General features: G+C 36.4%; 1 protein-coding gene across 5 annotated transcripts in view; it reads left to right on the top strand.

Annotated features, from left to right (window-relative positions):
• LOC145284526 (abl interactor 1-like) overlaps positions 1–15015 on the top strand; it is a 172184-nt gene that overhangs the window by 119870 nt on the left and 37299 nt on the right. For all 5 annotated transcript variants that reach the window (XM_080133416.1, XM_080133413.1, XM_080133414.1 and 2 more), the window contains exons 3-4: positions 54–221; positions 14091–14282. In XM_080133416.1, the coding sequence (XP_079989542.1) occupies positions 54–221; positions 14091–14282 (360 nt within the window). The remainder of the gene's footprint in view (positions 1–53; positions 222–14090; positions 14283–15015) is intronic.

Here is a 15015-nt window from a genome sequence, read left to right as displayed (position 1 = left end):
TTTTATACGCATCAACATTAATTTATATATACTATTTATTTGTTTACTTTTAGGAAGAAGACAAAAAAGCTGCATTTAGCAGTACAGTCAACTATGCAATCCATTCGTTGGCATGTGTGGCGAATCAGATTGGTATGGCGGCTGAAAAATTCCTGCAGTTCTTAGAACTTGAGAGCGGAAGCATTCACGAAGCTGAGTCGACCATTAATGAATTATCAACAGTAAGTAAAACCTTTTCTGTCAACTTTGATTTTCAGAATATTTTATTATTATGATTGGCTCACAACGAGCTTTCACACAAGTCATCAAAGACCTCATTGAATACAGCCTGCGGTGTTCCCTGGAAGCTGAGAGACAAGTCTCCCCAGATTTTCCAGTACTCTCCACCTCTTTCGATAATATTTGCAAATAAATTTGCATTATCGCAACAGCGGCTTGCCGTTAATTTCTTGTTGGCAGTGGGCATTGGTCTTTACTAGAATTTGAGTGGCAATAAGCCTCCCCAAGACCCCAGTTCTCTTCGCACTTATACAGTGGAGGGCTGGTCAGGGCTCACTCCTCGGTCTTTCTCTGTTTTTTGGGGGGGGGATAGTGATGTGGTAATGGGGGATGGGGGAGGGGCTAGAGAACTTATAGGCATGCAGCTTTGATGTTCTTGGTTCCTTGTAGTTCTTCATGTTTTGTCCCTGTAGCAGTTTGTCTGGTCTGCGCATGTGGTTTGTGTGCGTTAGTTTCCAAATTCAAGGATTTTCCTTAATATTTCAGCTGTTTTCATTATTGTTGTTTGTTGTATTTTTCCAGTCATTCCTCTAATTCCAATTTCTCCCATTCTTTTTTCACAGTTTTTCGGGATTGTTCCTAGTGCTCCTACTATTATAGGTATTATTTTGATTTTCTTCATCTTCCATATTCCTTTCAGCTCTCTGGCTAGCTCTGTGTGTTTGCTCCGTTTCTCCTTTTTATTATTATTATTATTATTATTATTATTATTATTATTATTATCATTATTATTTATATTATTGTTGTTGTTGTTCACTAGGAGGTCTTATACAAGCCATCATCAAAGCTTTCTCTTTGAGAACAGCCTGTGGTGTTCCCTGGAGGCTGACTGACAGCAAGTCTGTCCAGATTTCCAGTACTTTCCACCTCTTTAAACAACCTTTTGCAAATTAATTTGCGTTATCACAATAGCTAAATTAATTTGTGTTATCGCAATAGACATCTACCATTGATTTCACATTGGTAGCGGCAGTTGGTCTTTACTGGGACATGGGTGGCAATCAGCCTCCCTAAGGTCCTAGTTCTCCTCGCACTCATCCAACAGTTATCACTTTCTCTTTCTGATATTTCCATTCTCTTTTGACCCTCCTTATTTATTTCGTGTGGCACTAATTAATGGTGACACAAAAATGTATTATTATTATTATTATTATTATTATTATTATTATTATTATTATTATTATTATTATTATTCACTATGATGTTTCACACAAGCCCTCATTAAAGATTTTTCTTTGAGAACAACCTGTGCTATTCCCTGGAGTTTGAGTGACAATAAGATTTCCAGTACTCTCCACCTCTTTTGATAATATTTGCAAATGAATTGGGCAAAATAAGGAACGTTTACCATTGATTTCTTTTTGGCAGCACCCATTGGTTATCGCTTTAATTTTGGTGGCAATAAGTCTTTCCGAGGCCCCAGTCCTTTTCGCATTCATCTAGTAGAGGTCTTGTTAGTGCTTTCTCTTCTCAATCTTTCGATTCTTCTTGACCTAGTTGAGCTAATGTAGTTGCTATATATCAACACTCGGGACCCACACATTGTATGTAGACAGTCGCAAGTAAACAAAAAGAAGGAAAAAATTCGCCTTACCTTTTTGTTTTTAATTAAAACAGCAGACATTTATTTACAGGTACTTCCAGAATAACGCCTTGTCTCTTATCCAAAAGTTTTCTCGTACTCCAATGTGATTAACCAGATGCTGTCCTGTCGATCATGTGGTTATCTGTCTTTGTCTGATGTGTTTTGCCTGTCACTTCCGGGCATGTTTATATCTCTTTCCTTCTCTAACCACAACGTTTTTCTCTATTTATAATTTGTTCCTTTCCATCTTCTTCATCGCGACGTCACCTCGCACATGGCTTGGTCATTTGCATATGTTGGCTGTAGCTGCTACTGCAGCCATATGCGCATCTGCACTCTGTTACTTTATTATTATCATTATTATTATTGGCTAACCTGGAGCTTTCACACGAGTCAGCAAACGATCTGATTGGAGACCTGTGGTGTTCTCTGGAAGCTGAGTGACAACAAGTCTCCCCAGACGTCCAGCTCTCTCCTCCTCCTTCGATAGCATTTGCAAATAAATTTGCATCATCGCAACAGCCTCTTACCATTGATTTCTCGTTGGCAGTGGCCATTGGTTTATACTGAAATTTGAGTGGCACTAATCCTCCCCAAGATCCTAATTCTCTTCACACTTGTCCAGCAGAGGTCTGGTCAGTGCCCCCTCCTCGGTCTTTCCATCCTCCTTGACCCTTCTCAGCTCTTCGTTATCACATTTGGGGAGGGAACGGTAGTGAAACAATGGAGAGATGCATGATGGGGGGGTGTAGAACATGCAGATCTGCAGCTTCGGTGTTCTTCATTCCCTGTAAAGCTTCTTCCTTATATTGTCTTGTGTTATTCTCCGCATTCAAGGGTTTTCCTTAATATTTCAGCCGTTTTTATTATCGTTAGGCGTTGTATTTTTGCAGCTATTCCTCTGATTCCAATTTCTGCCATTCTTTTTTCCAGATTTTTTGGGATTGTTCCTAGTGCTCCTACTATTATCGGTACTATTTTGATTTTCTTCATCATCCAAATCCCTTTTAACTCTCTGGCTAGTTCTGTGTATTTGCTTCGTTTTTCTTTTTCTTTCATACTCACCCTGTGGTCAGCTGGGACAGCAAAGTCTACGATTTGACAGGATTTCTCTTTCTTGTAAATTATTACGACATCTGGTCTTCTTGCTTGGATGGGTTTGTCCATCTGTAGGTCCATGTCCCATAGGATTTTGTGGTTGTCGTTTTTGAGTGCTGTTGCGGGTTTATGCTTGTACCATTTATCTGTATGCTCAAAATGCAGCCATTTGCACAATTCCCAGTGCACTGCCCTCCCCACTTGGTCATGCCTGTTTTTGTATTCCTTTTGGGCCAGTTTGCTGCATTCACTTACTATATGGTTTATCGTTTCGTCTCTTTGTCCACAGAGTCTGTATTTGCTGTTTTCTTGTGTTTTATCGATCCTTGCTTTGATATGGTTGGTTCTTATCGAGTTATCTTGTGCTGCGGTTATTAGGGATTCAGTTTCTCGGTTTATATGTCCTTTTCGCATCCATGTCCAGGTGTTTTCGTTATTCTCATATTTTGTCATTCTTAGGAATCTTCCGTGGAGTTGTTTCTCTTCCCATTTCTCTTTTCTCGTTTTGTCATTTGTCTCTCTGTTTTCTGTTTTGTTGGTTTTCTCCGTGTCTCTCGCTGCCATAATTATCCTTTCAGTATTTTGCATTATGTATTTTTCTAGTTCTTCTTTTGTGTCCTTCACACAGTCTTCTATAGAGATCAGTCCTCTCCCGCCGTCTTTCCTTTTCACGTAGAGTCTGTCAATATCACCCTTTGGGTGTAGTGCATTATGCATAGTCATGAGTTTCCTGGTTTTCTGGTCAAGCTGTCTCAGTTCTTCTTTTGTCCATCCTATAAACGGTCCAGAGTATCTCACTAGTGACACTGCCCATGTATTTATACCTTTTATTAGGTTTCTGCTATATAATTTAGTTTCCAGGAGTTTTCTTGTTCTCCTGAGGTATACCTTTCCAATTTTCTCTTTCATTTCTGTTGTTCTGATGGTGTCTGCTTCCAGAATTCTCAAGTATTTATAGTTGTCTTGTTCCCCTAGTGCCCTCATTTCTGTTTGCTTGGGTAGTTCCATGCCTTCTGTCGTTTCTAGTTTTCCCTTTTTTATAACTAGTAGTGCGCACTTTTCCATTCCAAATTCCATTTGGATATCTTGGCTGAAGATCCTGGTAGTGTTAATTAGTGTCTCTAGCTCCTTTTCGATCCTTGCAAAAAGTTTCAGATCGTCCATGTATATCAGATTATTATTATTATTATTATTATTATTATTATTATTATATAAATGCTTTGCATCATTTGTTTTCAAATAACTCAGACTATCTCTGCAGTATGGCAGTTGTCATGCACGCCACCTGTGGTCAGGTAAAATGACGTCATGTCATCAGATGAGGTCAGACACTGTGTTGTATGCATCCTCATCAATTACTGATTTTGGAAAAAACATGCACGGTAAAAAAAAAATGTTTGTTCATTAATTTTAAATGGGCTTCGCAATCACTCAACCTTATCCCCTGGATTTTTATCTCAAACATGAAATCTATTAAAATGATTCTGAACTAAATAGTTATCGATCATTTTACAAGATGTGCTTACAATGGAGAGCTGTGCCTCTGGAGCGTATCACTAATTGTCCGTAAAATAAACACGTGTGGACATTAATGACTGAAACAGACATGAACTGAATTTTACTTGTACCAAATATAATTGGATTGCAGAAATTATTGTAGATTTTTTTATTAAGCTGAAGGACCCAGCGTTGCTCGGGATTGAATGAGGATTATTATTATTATTATTATTATTATTATTATGTAATTTAATACCATATTAATTTCTTTGTTTTTACTAGCCCTCCTCCCATTTTGTCTGCTTATATAATCACAAAAAGCTGAAATTTATGATACGTTTTGAATTAGTGTCATATATATATATATATGGTATAAATTTCATTAAAAATCAAGTTATTCTGTATAATACATCAGGGAGATGAACGCCCATGTCTTTCACAGTGCCAGGTTTTTTTGTTCTTTTTGTTTTTTTACATGGAGTTCACCACTTATCAAGGCCCAATGGCCACTCAGGGATAAGGGTTATTGTGTGTACAGTAATCAAAGGGATAGTGTAGCAATAGTATTGGAGAATTGGTAAGGTGTCATTACTTAGGGGGGGGGGGGCGGTTCATCAGGAATTTGTTTGTGTTGGACTTGAAGACATCCAGGTTGAAGTCGGGAGGGAAACAGGTAAGCGGAACAGAGTTCCACAGGCGTGCAGTTCTAAGAAAGAAGTTTTGTTCATGGTATCTACGTTTTGATTTAGGCACAGATAGGGAGTGGGGAAAATTATTGACGGTGGTTTCAGCTAGTCGGGTGTTTTTTGAAAAAGATTGGCGAGAAGGGACCAGAGAATGGAGCTCAGACGAATGTGTATTAGCTATTAGCTACTCTCTGATATTGAGGACGGTTACCATACATTGGATAGATGGAATTCTTCAGCTCTGGTAAAGCCAATACATCTAGGTGGAAGGAGAGGGGCTTTGTTGAAAAACAAAACTGAACAGAGGAAACCCGTTGGACTTGTATGGCAGTCTTCTAGTAATATGCATCGTAAAGAAAGCACCTAGTTCCAATTCCGGAAGTAGTAAAGCTCAGAAAACTGTCATGAGAATGCTCATGCCAGTCTACATTCTTGGTTTTACCAGAGATAATGAATAATACTACCTAAATAAAGTTTATGGAGGTTTTGTGTCCATAAGTCATTAAAAAGTGGGGCATGCAGATATCTGATACATAGAAGGTAACATAGAGATCTAAGACTATTTCTATTGCCCTCGCTCAAAAATGTTATATATATATAATTTGAAAATCATAAAGATAAAATGTATTGGAAATTTTAAGGGGAATGTGTCCCCATGTATCGATAGAAGCCCACTTAAATGTTCAGAATTCCATTCCATTGTCTTGGCCAGTAAAATTTACATAAGAATGCACTTTCAGGTTTTATGTAGATTCTCTGATCTTCCTTTCTCCAGTAAAACACAAACATCGCACAAACACATGTACATATACATACACAAAAACATGATTATTTATACATAGATTAATATATACGAAAGGCGTTCCCAAATTAAGGTCTCTTATTTTTTTATTCCGCCCAAATAAATCAGTGGGGATTGTCAGTTGCATTGTTATGATTACTGAACTTATGCATTCATGACTTGAAAGTTTCATTTTTTTGTTGCAAATATTGACGGTGTGAGACTTTAAGAAATCAATCCTTTTCATGGACGAGCATCAGAAGCAAAGACGCGTCATTGTATTCCTGGCAAAAGTGCATTAAGAATGGTGTTGACTATGTAGTAAAAATAAATTTTGATGCACAAACGGTCACTCGCTTTAATGGTACAACTTCCTCCTTCTGTAGCTCTTAAACTTTTTAAGTTAAAAAAATAGGAGGCTTTACTTTTGGAACTACCCTCATATGTAAAGAAAACAAGTTAAAAACTTACGCAGATGAAATATCGATTTGTCAGATAAATACAATGCTATTTAGGTCTAACTACGAGAAACTGACTAACTTAATAGATTACTGCTACTTGTATTTGGGACAGCATTCATCCAGAATGGTTTGAGCCAGCTCCATTTATCTCCACGACTTACTACACACACGCGCATGCGCGATATACTGTTTATTATAGAAAGGCAAATCACCTAATTTTAAATTAAATTTAAGTTTTAAAAAAGTAAAAGGTTTTACTTTGGAACGACCCTTTATGTGTGTGTGTGTGTGTGTGTGTGTGTGTGTGTGTGTGTGGTGTAGCTGCTATATATATATGTCGTGTAGCTGTATGTTGTTATTATCTAAATCATACTTATAGTTCCTTTATTAATTAATGGACCATATAAATATCTATGTGCGTTGTATTTTTGGTATGACAAACTGTTGTCCTCGTCCTTAATGTCTATTTTAACAACCTATTACTCGTCTAGTATTATAGGTGTATGCTTGTATGTAAACATATATATATATATATATATATATATATATATATATATATATATATATATATATTCATCATGTGACGACATACCTGTTTCTGCTGCTGGTCACTTCTGGAGGATTAATCAATCACCTTTGGGGGGAGCTGGAACTTGTTTCAATGAAACGGTTCAAAACAGGGACCCAAGACGAATGTGTGGTTTTATTATATTGTTTATTCACTCCTAAGCATCTCATCAGCAGAAATGGAGTAACCGATGATCTTTGGCTTGGGGGAGGGGTCTATGTCTCAATTCTGAGACCATCCCCTCCGTTTTGGGGAAACCTTCTAAACCCATCTTGTTTGTTCACCATCTCAAATCCAACTTTGATTATGCTTGCACAAACTGGAACATGTGACACTTGACATATTGCGTCCGTCCCTGTTCGGATACTTTCCGGTGCAAACTGGCCCAGTCACAAAGTTTGATAGCTGTCAAAACATGTCACCATTCAAATCTCTGTTGTCCACTCATCGCTAGATAGATAGATAATCATATAGATAAACAGATAGATAGAGAGAGAGAGAGAAAGAGAGAGAGAGATAGCAGACAACTAAATGCTTCTACACAGCTATAATCAAGCATATATATATATATATATATATATATATATATATATATATATATATATATAAATTGAAATTCGTAAACTTTTGTAAGCATCTTTAAAATTAAAATTCGAAAACATAAGACAAACATACAAATTGCAAACATTTTCTTTTCTTTTTATTAATTGAAATATTTGTTATTAATTTCGGATAAAACCATCCTTTTTCAGAGAAAAAGAGAGTTCTTTTCTTTTTTTTTTTCTTTTCCTTGCAAATAAAAACTGTGTCCATTCTTTGTGTTGCTGAATCAACGTTGTGCTAGGTGTTCTTGACGCACGTGGTTCTGTTCTTTTGGAACTCTCCAGTCAGCTTTAAGGTGCGTGTTTGCTGCATTGTTAAAAATTGAAATTTGTAAGCCTTTTAAGTATCTTGAAAATTAAAATCTAAAAAATTTGAATAAACAAGCAAACTGTTTGGGAAAACACGTTATGATATCAACATTTTATTTTCGTTTTATTTATTTATGTGTGTGTGTGTGTGTGTGTGTGTGTGTGTGTGTGTGTGTGTGTGTGTGTGTGTGTGTGTTCGTAAGTAACTCTAATTTTTTCTTACGGAGTTACTTCCCTTTACATATACTCAGATTATGTGTGTGTGTATGTCCAGAGAGAGGGACAGGGTAAGAAAAGAAGAAGAAGAAGAAGAAGAAGAAGAAGAAGAAGAAGAAGAAGAAGAAGAAGAAGGAAATGTGATAGGGAAATAGAAAAAGAGAGAGGGATAAACGTTATGTTACACCTTTGCCCTGGGAAATGCCGGGTAACCCTGCTAGTAGATATATATAAACCTAGAATAGTTCAAATAGAAATACCATAAACACGATTAGCAATTAAAGCATTTATTTGCGGTAAATCAATCAGTTTAAAGCACAGGTGGGCGGGTGAAGGGGGGGGCGTAACTTCAATGCAACCCATTAGTGATGTTTGTTTTAATCGTGAGAAAAAAATAAGTTAATGAATATTACTTATCACAAATGGTGGTAAATACATCCGCATTAAGCATCACTTACTATAATTGTTTAAGTCTCTTTATGCAGAAAGCATCAAACATTTACGCTAACACAGAAATGAGCATATGAACTGCAAAACATTGGAGGTTTTATCTAGCCAATCATGTACAGGATTTAAAACGCAGATGGTAGATAAAATTAGTAGATGCAAATGAAATGCCACTTACTCGTGAAATTGTTAATAAAATTGACAATCCGTTATACAATCCAAGGAGACAAATTTGGTATAAATAAATTTCAATCAATACCAACCCATCAGGTTTCACTCCTGAATATCCAACAGTCTTTTTTTTCCACTCATTTTGGTAAAATTTATTGATTTCAATGAAACCAGTTCAACACATTTAATGAGGAATATGGATAAATCTGAATAATGTTTTTTACATATAACTGTTATGCTATAATAGTGATCAACTTGCTTTTGTGAATGTTTGTTGACTCTACTAGACATTATAGACATTATAGATTCTTCTGGACATTACAGACATTATAAACTCTTCTAAAAATTATAGACATGGTAGACTCTTCTAAACATTACAGACATTATAGACTCTTTTAGACATTATAGACTCTTCTAGGCATAGGAATTATAGACTGTTCTTGACATTACAGATATTATAGACACTTTTAGACATTATAGACATTATAGACTCTTCTGGACATTATAGACATTATAGATTTTTCTGGGCATTATAAACATTATAGACACTTCTAGACATAGCAATTATAGACTCTTCTGGACATTATAGATACTACAGACTCTTTTAGACATTATAGACTTTCGTAGACATTATAGACATTATAGACTCTTCTGGACATAAGGGTTATAGACTCTTCTTGACATTATAGACTCTTCTAGACATAGAAATTATAGACTCTTCTGGATATTATAGATACTATAGACTCTTTTAGACATTAAAAACATTATAGACTCTTCTGGACATTATAGACATTAAAGATTTTTCTGGGTATTATAGACATTATAGACTCTTCTAGAAATTATAGACATTATAGACTCTTTTGAACATTATAGGCATTATAGACTCTTCTAGACCTTATAGACATTATAGACTTTTCTGGACATAGGAATTATAGACTCTTCTAGACATAAGGATTATAGATTCTTCAAGAGATTATAGACATTATAGACTCTTCTGAACAGTATGGACATTATAGATTCTTCTGGACATTACAGACATTATAGACTCTTCTAGACATTATAGCCTCTAGAGTTATCTTTCCTAAGAGCTTTGCAATCAGTTTTTTAGAAACTAGACTATTTCAATGACTTATTATCTGTTGGGTTGAAGTATAATTTCTAGGAGCCCCCCCCCATCCAAGGCCTTGTATTTTCTTTTTAGGAATGAGTTATTTTATTATTAACTGCTTAAGTTGGCTCAGTTGGAAATGCCAATGGGGCTGTCCAGGGAATTTTTGATAGAACAGAGTTGTCCTTCTTAATAGATGCTGACTTGATTTTTCTCACCTTCCAGTCGTGTGCCACATCTTCCTGTGGTGTGAAGAAACTAAACATCCAGTCTTGTACCAGCCTTTCGGTAACATACTATCCTGTACTTCTGTAATTACTAGTGTGTGGAAGATTAATCAGAATCAGAATCGGGAATATAAAAAATCGTATCATTTTAGGGTATCAGAATCCGTATCAAAACGAAAGTGGATTAATACTTATACAACACATTCGCGTACGAACAGCGCTTACCACTTGACTTACAATACACAACCGCTCTGCTAGATGACATCATGGCACATAAGAAAAGAAAAAAGAAAAAAATATATTGTATTGTTTTTTAAAAAATCCTGATGAAGGCTTTTTTATAAGCCGAAAATTTTAAACTTTAAATAAATAAATATCTGTTTATTTAAAAACTACAAATTCGCACGTGATCGTTCTTTCTAATCTCACGTTTTATATTCTTTTTATTGTTTTTTTTAAACGTAATTTTCCATTAATGATGAAATGATAAATATATATTGATTTAAAACTACCAATGAAACTAAAATCTATAGGTCACACCCATATGTGTATTTTTACATTTGTGAAAATATATGCACATATTACATGCGTTTTTGCAGTAATTCAATAAAAAAAAAACTATATATTAAGAAATGTAAAAATTCTTTTTATATTTCTTAATATATAGTTTTTTTTTCAAAAGAGGTAATTGTATCAGAATTGTGGAAAATCGTCCCATCACTAATAAATACACAAATGTGTAAATATACATTTATTATCGATCCTTCAAAGTCACAAAAATAGCACATCACTCAATAAGTGCCGGCCTAAATTAATAAAACAACGATATATAGATAAAATTCGACTTTATTTATCAACATAGTTCCATGATTCTAATGTTTCGGTAATAATTTGATGCCTTTTCGTAGTATGGTTTATTTTTGGCATCAAAATACGCCTTACTTTCCAATATCACTTCTGCATTCTTCATTCTCTACGGCTTTAGCAACAGATTTGATGCAACTCTTCCACTTCAGTTTTGGAGTTGAAGTCAGTGCTAGGAACTTAAACAATTGTGCTTCCTCAACGAGAGAGTCGGTCATTACTAGGACTGTGACAGCAAAGTATTCTTTTCATTGTTTTGACTCTTGAGTATATACCCGTTAATTTCTTACATGTTTTTATATATGATGTGGTTCTCAGTTGATTAATTGTGTCTAACTGTGTCGGATATATAATTGAGAGTCAAAAGAATGAAAAGAATATGCTGTTATCACAGCCCTGGTCATTACAACTGGGAAGAAATGAGTAACCAAGAATTGATGGTTAAGGAAGAGCAATTTTGTTTCGAAAGTATCTTGATACCTTTAGAACCAAGTTACCCTCCTTTAACCACCAATTATTGAACCACGTTAGAAAGGAAAGATCCTAATTATAAATACTCTCCTAAGTGCTTCCACAGATAACTGTATCATCTGCATAGATAGTAACGAATGGATTCACAATGTAAACTCCCCAGATTACCTAGTACTAAGTGAAACAAACCTAGACTTCTCAATCTCTAACCAGTTTGGCATGACTGGATAGCTCACCTCACACTCTTCCATAAAGACTCTGACAAACATAGGCGAAAACTCAGAGCATATATTTGTTGTTGTGGTGACTCCCCCATGTACAAGATATGAACTCTTCCAAACTGTATAAATAGGGCAAGAGATGCCGACTCCCAGGGTGACCTGTGTACTTTCTTATTACATTATCTTGGAGTTACGTGCTACAACTGTTGCTCTCTGTATATTCTATGGTGTTTCAATACAAATTATCTTTCGTAGCCTATAACTGTGTCCATGTTTTCCTTAGTGACCTTTCTGGGCCATAACAGTAGCGCACTCCTCTTAACTAGAAGATATAGGATACATGGTCTAAGCTTACATGTACTCTAGATTAACCTTGCAATACAGTGTTAGCTACTTATATTTTCTCTACCGTTTTCCTTCGACCCAGAACTGCCCTCTGCTCGGCTATGACAGTGATAATATGAATGCAATATGTAGTAGATGGTGATGGGAAATAGATTTAAGAGTAATTAAGAATTGTAAAAGCAGATAACACTTTATCCAAGAGTGTTTGAAGAAGTTTGATGTCGTGATCTGGATAAGTATCTATTGAAAGCAATAGGGACAAAAGTCGCTGTGGGAGAAAGTGAGGGGATGATATGAAGGCTTAATGTTCGAGTGTACCATTAGCTGAACTTAAAACAACTTCTTAGAGATACATGGTTTCCACTTTTCAATGAAGATAAACTTGAATCCCTACAAGACACCGCCCTCGCCGTCACCGTCGCCCTCACCCTCGGGTGTCTTCGATCTCTTTGTACAGGAGTTTAGCAGAGAGGCTGATATGAGAATACTTCCCATTGAAAGTAAACCATGACCAAGTATTAAAAGATCCCCCACCCCAAATGGTATACTGTCTGTTCAAGCCATCCAACATGTCCCCTAAATTGTGGACAGGGGGCACTCTCTCTCTCTCTCTCTCTCTCTCTCTCTCTCTCTCTCTCTCTCTCTCTCTCTCTCTCTCTATCTCTCTCTCTCTCTCTCTCTCTCTCTCTCTCTCTCTTAATAGAGCAGCATTTAATAAAAATAAAAAGCAAAAAGAAATACTGGCAGGTCAGTATTCAGGATAAAAATGGCCCCTCAACCATTTACATATCAGACAGAAAAATGGAAACAATGGTATAAAGCTTCTTATCTCTGGAATTGGCATTCCAGTCATGACAGAGGTCAACCAGCGTCAGCCAGCAGGCCTTGATAATATGCAGCAATAAAAAAAAATAGAAAAATAAAAGTCTTAAAAGCCCAACCATGGTCTATTATGCAAAAAAAGATACTACTGTTTTGTTCTTCAAAATCTAGTAGATGATGCCCTTTCCTCTTCTCTGCAATCTCTTTCCAACAGAAGAGATGTTGCGAGCCTGTCTCTGCTCTATCGTTATTTTCGTGGTCAGTGCTCGACTGAGCTCCAATTTATAGTCCCCCCTTCTTGCCAATCTTTAACAAAATACACTTGTCTAGCTAAAACAACCATAAAAAATTTCCCCCTCTCTATTGGTACTTAAACCTAAACATGAATTCCATAAATAAAGCTTCTTTCCCAGAACTGCCCGCCTGTGGAACTTTGTTCTGCTATTGTGTTTTCCAACTGACTACAGTACTGTCGTCTTCAAGTCCAATGTACACAAATTCTTATTCAATCGTCCTCTTAAATAATATAATCATACCAAATGTCCACTACTAACTATTACTACTCCATTGTCCCAATGACTATCGTACACGCATTAACCGTTATCCTTAAGTGGCTTCCAGGCTTTGATATATGGTGACCCCTTTGTAAAAAAAAAAAAATACACTTAAAGTTTGAAAAGTGACATCAAACAAAATCCATGCTGAGAAGACCAAAGAAACATCAACTGAGCATGAGGCATTATTTTTTTTACAAGGGAATCACCACTTATCAAGGCGTGAATACCATTTGAGGATAATGCTTAATAAATGTAAGGTAGTCAATGAGACAACAACATAATGATCGTTTGTGGTGGAAATTAGGTAGTATTCGATTATTTAAGGGAACAAACTTATTTACATTGGACGAAAATGACCATGTTGTAGTCAGCTAGAAAGCAGGGCCACAGTACAGAGTGCCACAGGCGGCTAGTTCTAGGACAGAAACTTCATTCATGAAATCTGCGTTTCGATGTAGGCACAGATAGGGAGTGGAGAGAAATTGTTGACAGTGGTTGTTGTTGGACGAGTGGTTGTTGTGAAAGTTTGACAAGGGGAGACGCACAGATTGAAGCTCAGTCGAGCATTTGCCATGAAAATAACGATAGAGTAGAGACAGAATCGCAACGTATTTTCTGTGAGGAAGAGGTTGAAGGGAGGACATCGCCAACTAGATTTTCAAAGCTGATGAGGAAGATGATTTACCCGTCATGTAATGTAGAAGGTGGGGGTGGGGGTGGGGGTCTGAAAGTGTCCGATTGCTTTCCTCATTTGATTATTTAACTTCCGTTTCAGATGATCACGTTTCACGAACAGAAAGTCAGCAGACGAAGTATTGCTAACATATTGCGAAAGAAGGACATCATACCGATGCCACTAAACTCAAAGGGGGGCATCGTGATGCCCACCAAATCGCAGAAGAAAATAGAATATGTCCGGAACCCAATAGATTATTCTGCCTTAGACAATGTTGGGCATGGTGTAAAGGTAAGAAAGTATGTTTTTTTTTTCACGTAATTCGGATTAAAGTGTAGCATATGTTTACATCTGAATTCCATCCTCCCAGGCATTAGGCCACCAATTTTCCAAATATATACTGTTCAGTTATAAATAATTTAGCGAGATCATCTGTTAAATTTTATATAAATGGGATAAACGTTCCACCGTGTCTTTAATCTAAAATCCAAAGTTAACCCCAACCCTAACTCCTAAGCACAAAGAGACAATTATTTGTTTTCATGAATAAACTTTTTCATAAAGGAGTCACCATTTATGAGGTCCAAATGCTACTCGAGGATAAACGTTAATGAGTGCATGGTGATCATCGAGACAGCAGCATAGTAAATGTCAATGATGGAAGTTGCATTGAATTTAATTATTTAAATGGACGACTCAACAAGAACTTGTTTATATTGGACTTGAAGCCGATCATATTGTAGTCAGCTGGGAAGCAGGCTAGCGGAACAGACTTCAACAGACGGACGGTTATAAGAAAGAAGCTTTGTTTGTGGAATTTGTGTTTAAATTTAGGCATAGACGTATACGGCATAATCGCGTTGAGACACTGGTTATTGTTAGATCACCAAAGTTAAACAACGTTGAACCTAGTCAGTACCAGATGGGTGACCAATTAGAGAATTCCAGGCGCTGTATGTAGGAGGACATCGACACCTTCCTGCAAGAGTTGCAAAAACCTAACGTTGTCATCTTCTCTAGCAAG

The sequence above is a fragment of the Euprymna scolopes genome, chromosome 9 (genome assembly GCF_053919585.1).
Source record: "Euprymna scolopes isolate OS-2025 chromosome 9, ASM5391958v1, whole genome shotgun sequence".
Lineage (NCBI taxonomy): Eukaryota > Metazoa > Mollusca > Cephalopoda > Sepiida > Sepiolidae > Euprymna > Euprymna scolopes.
The sequence above is the reverse complement of the archived record's forward strand: the minus strand, read 5'-3'. Positions and strand labels throughout refer to the sequence as shown.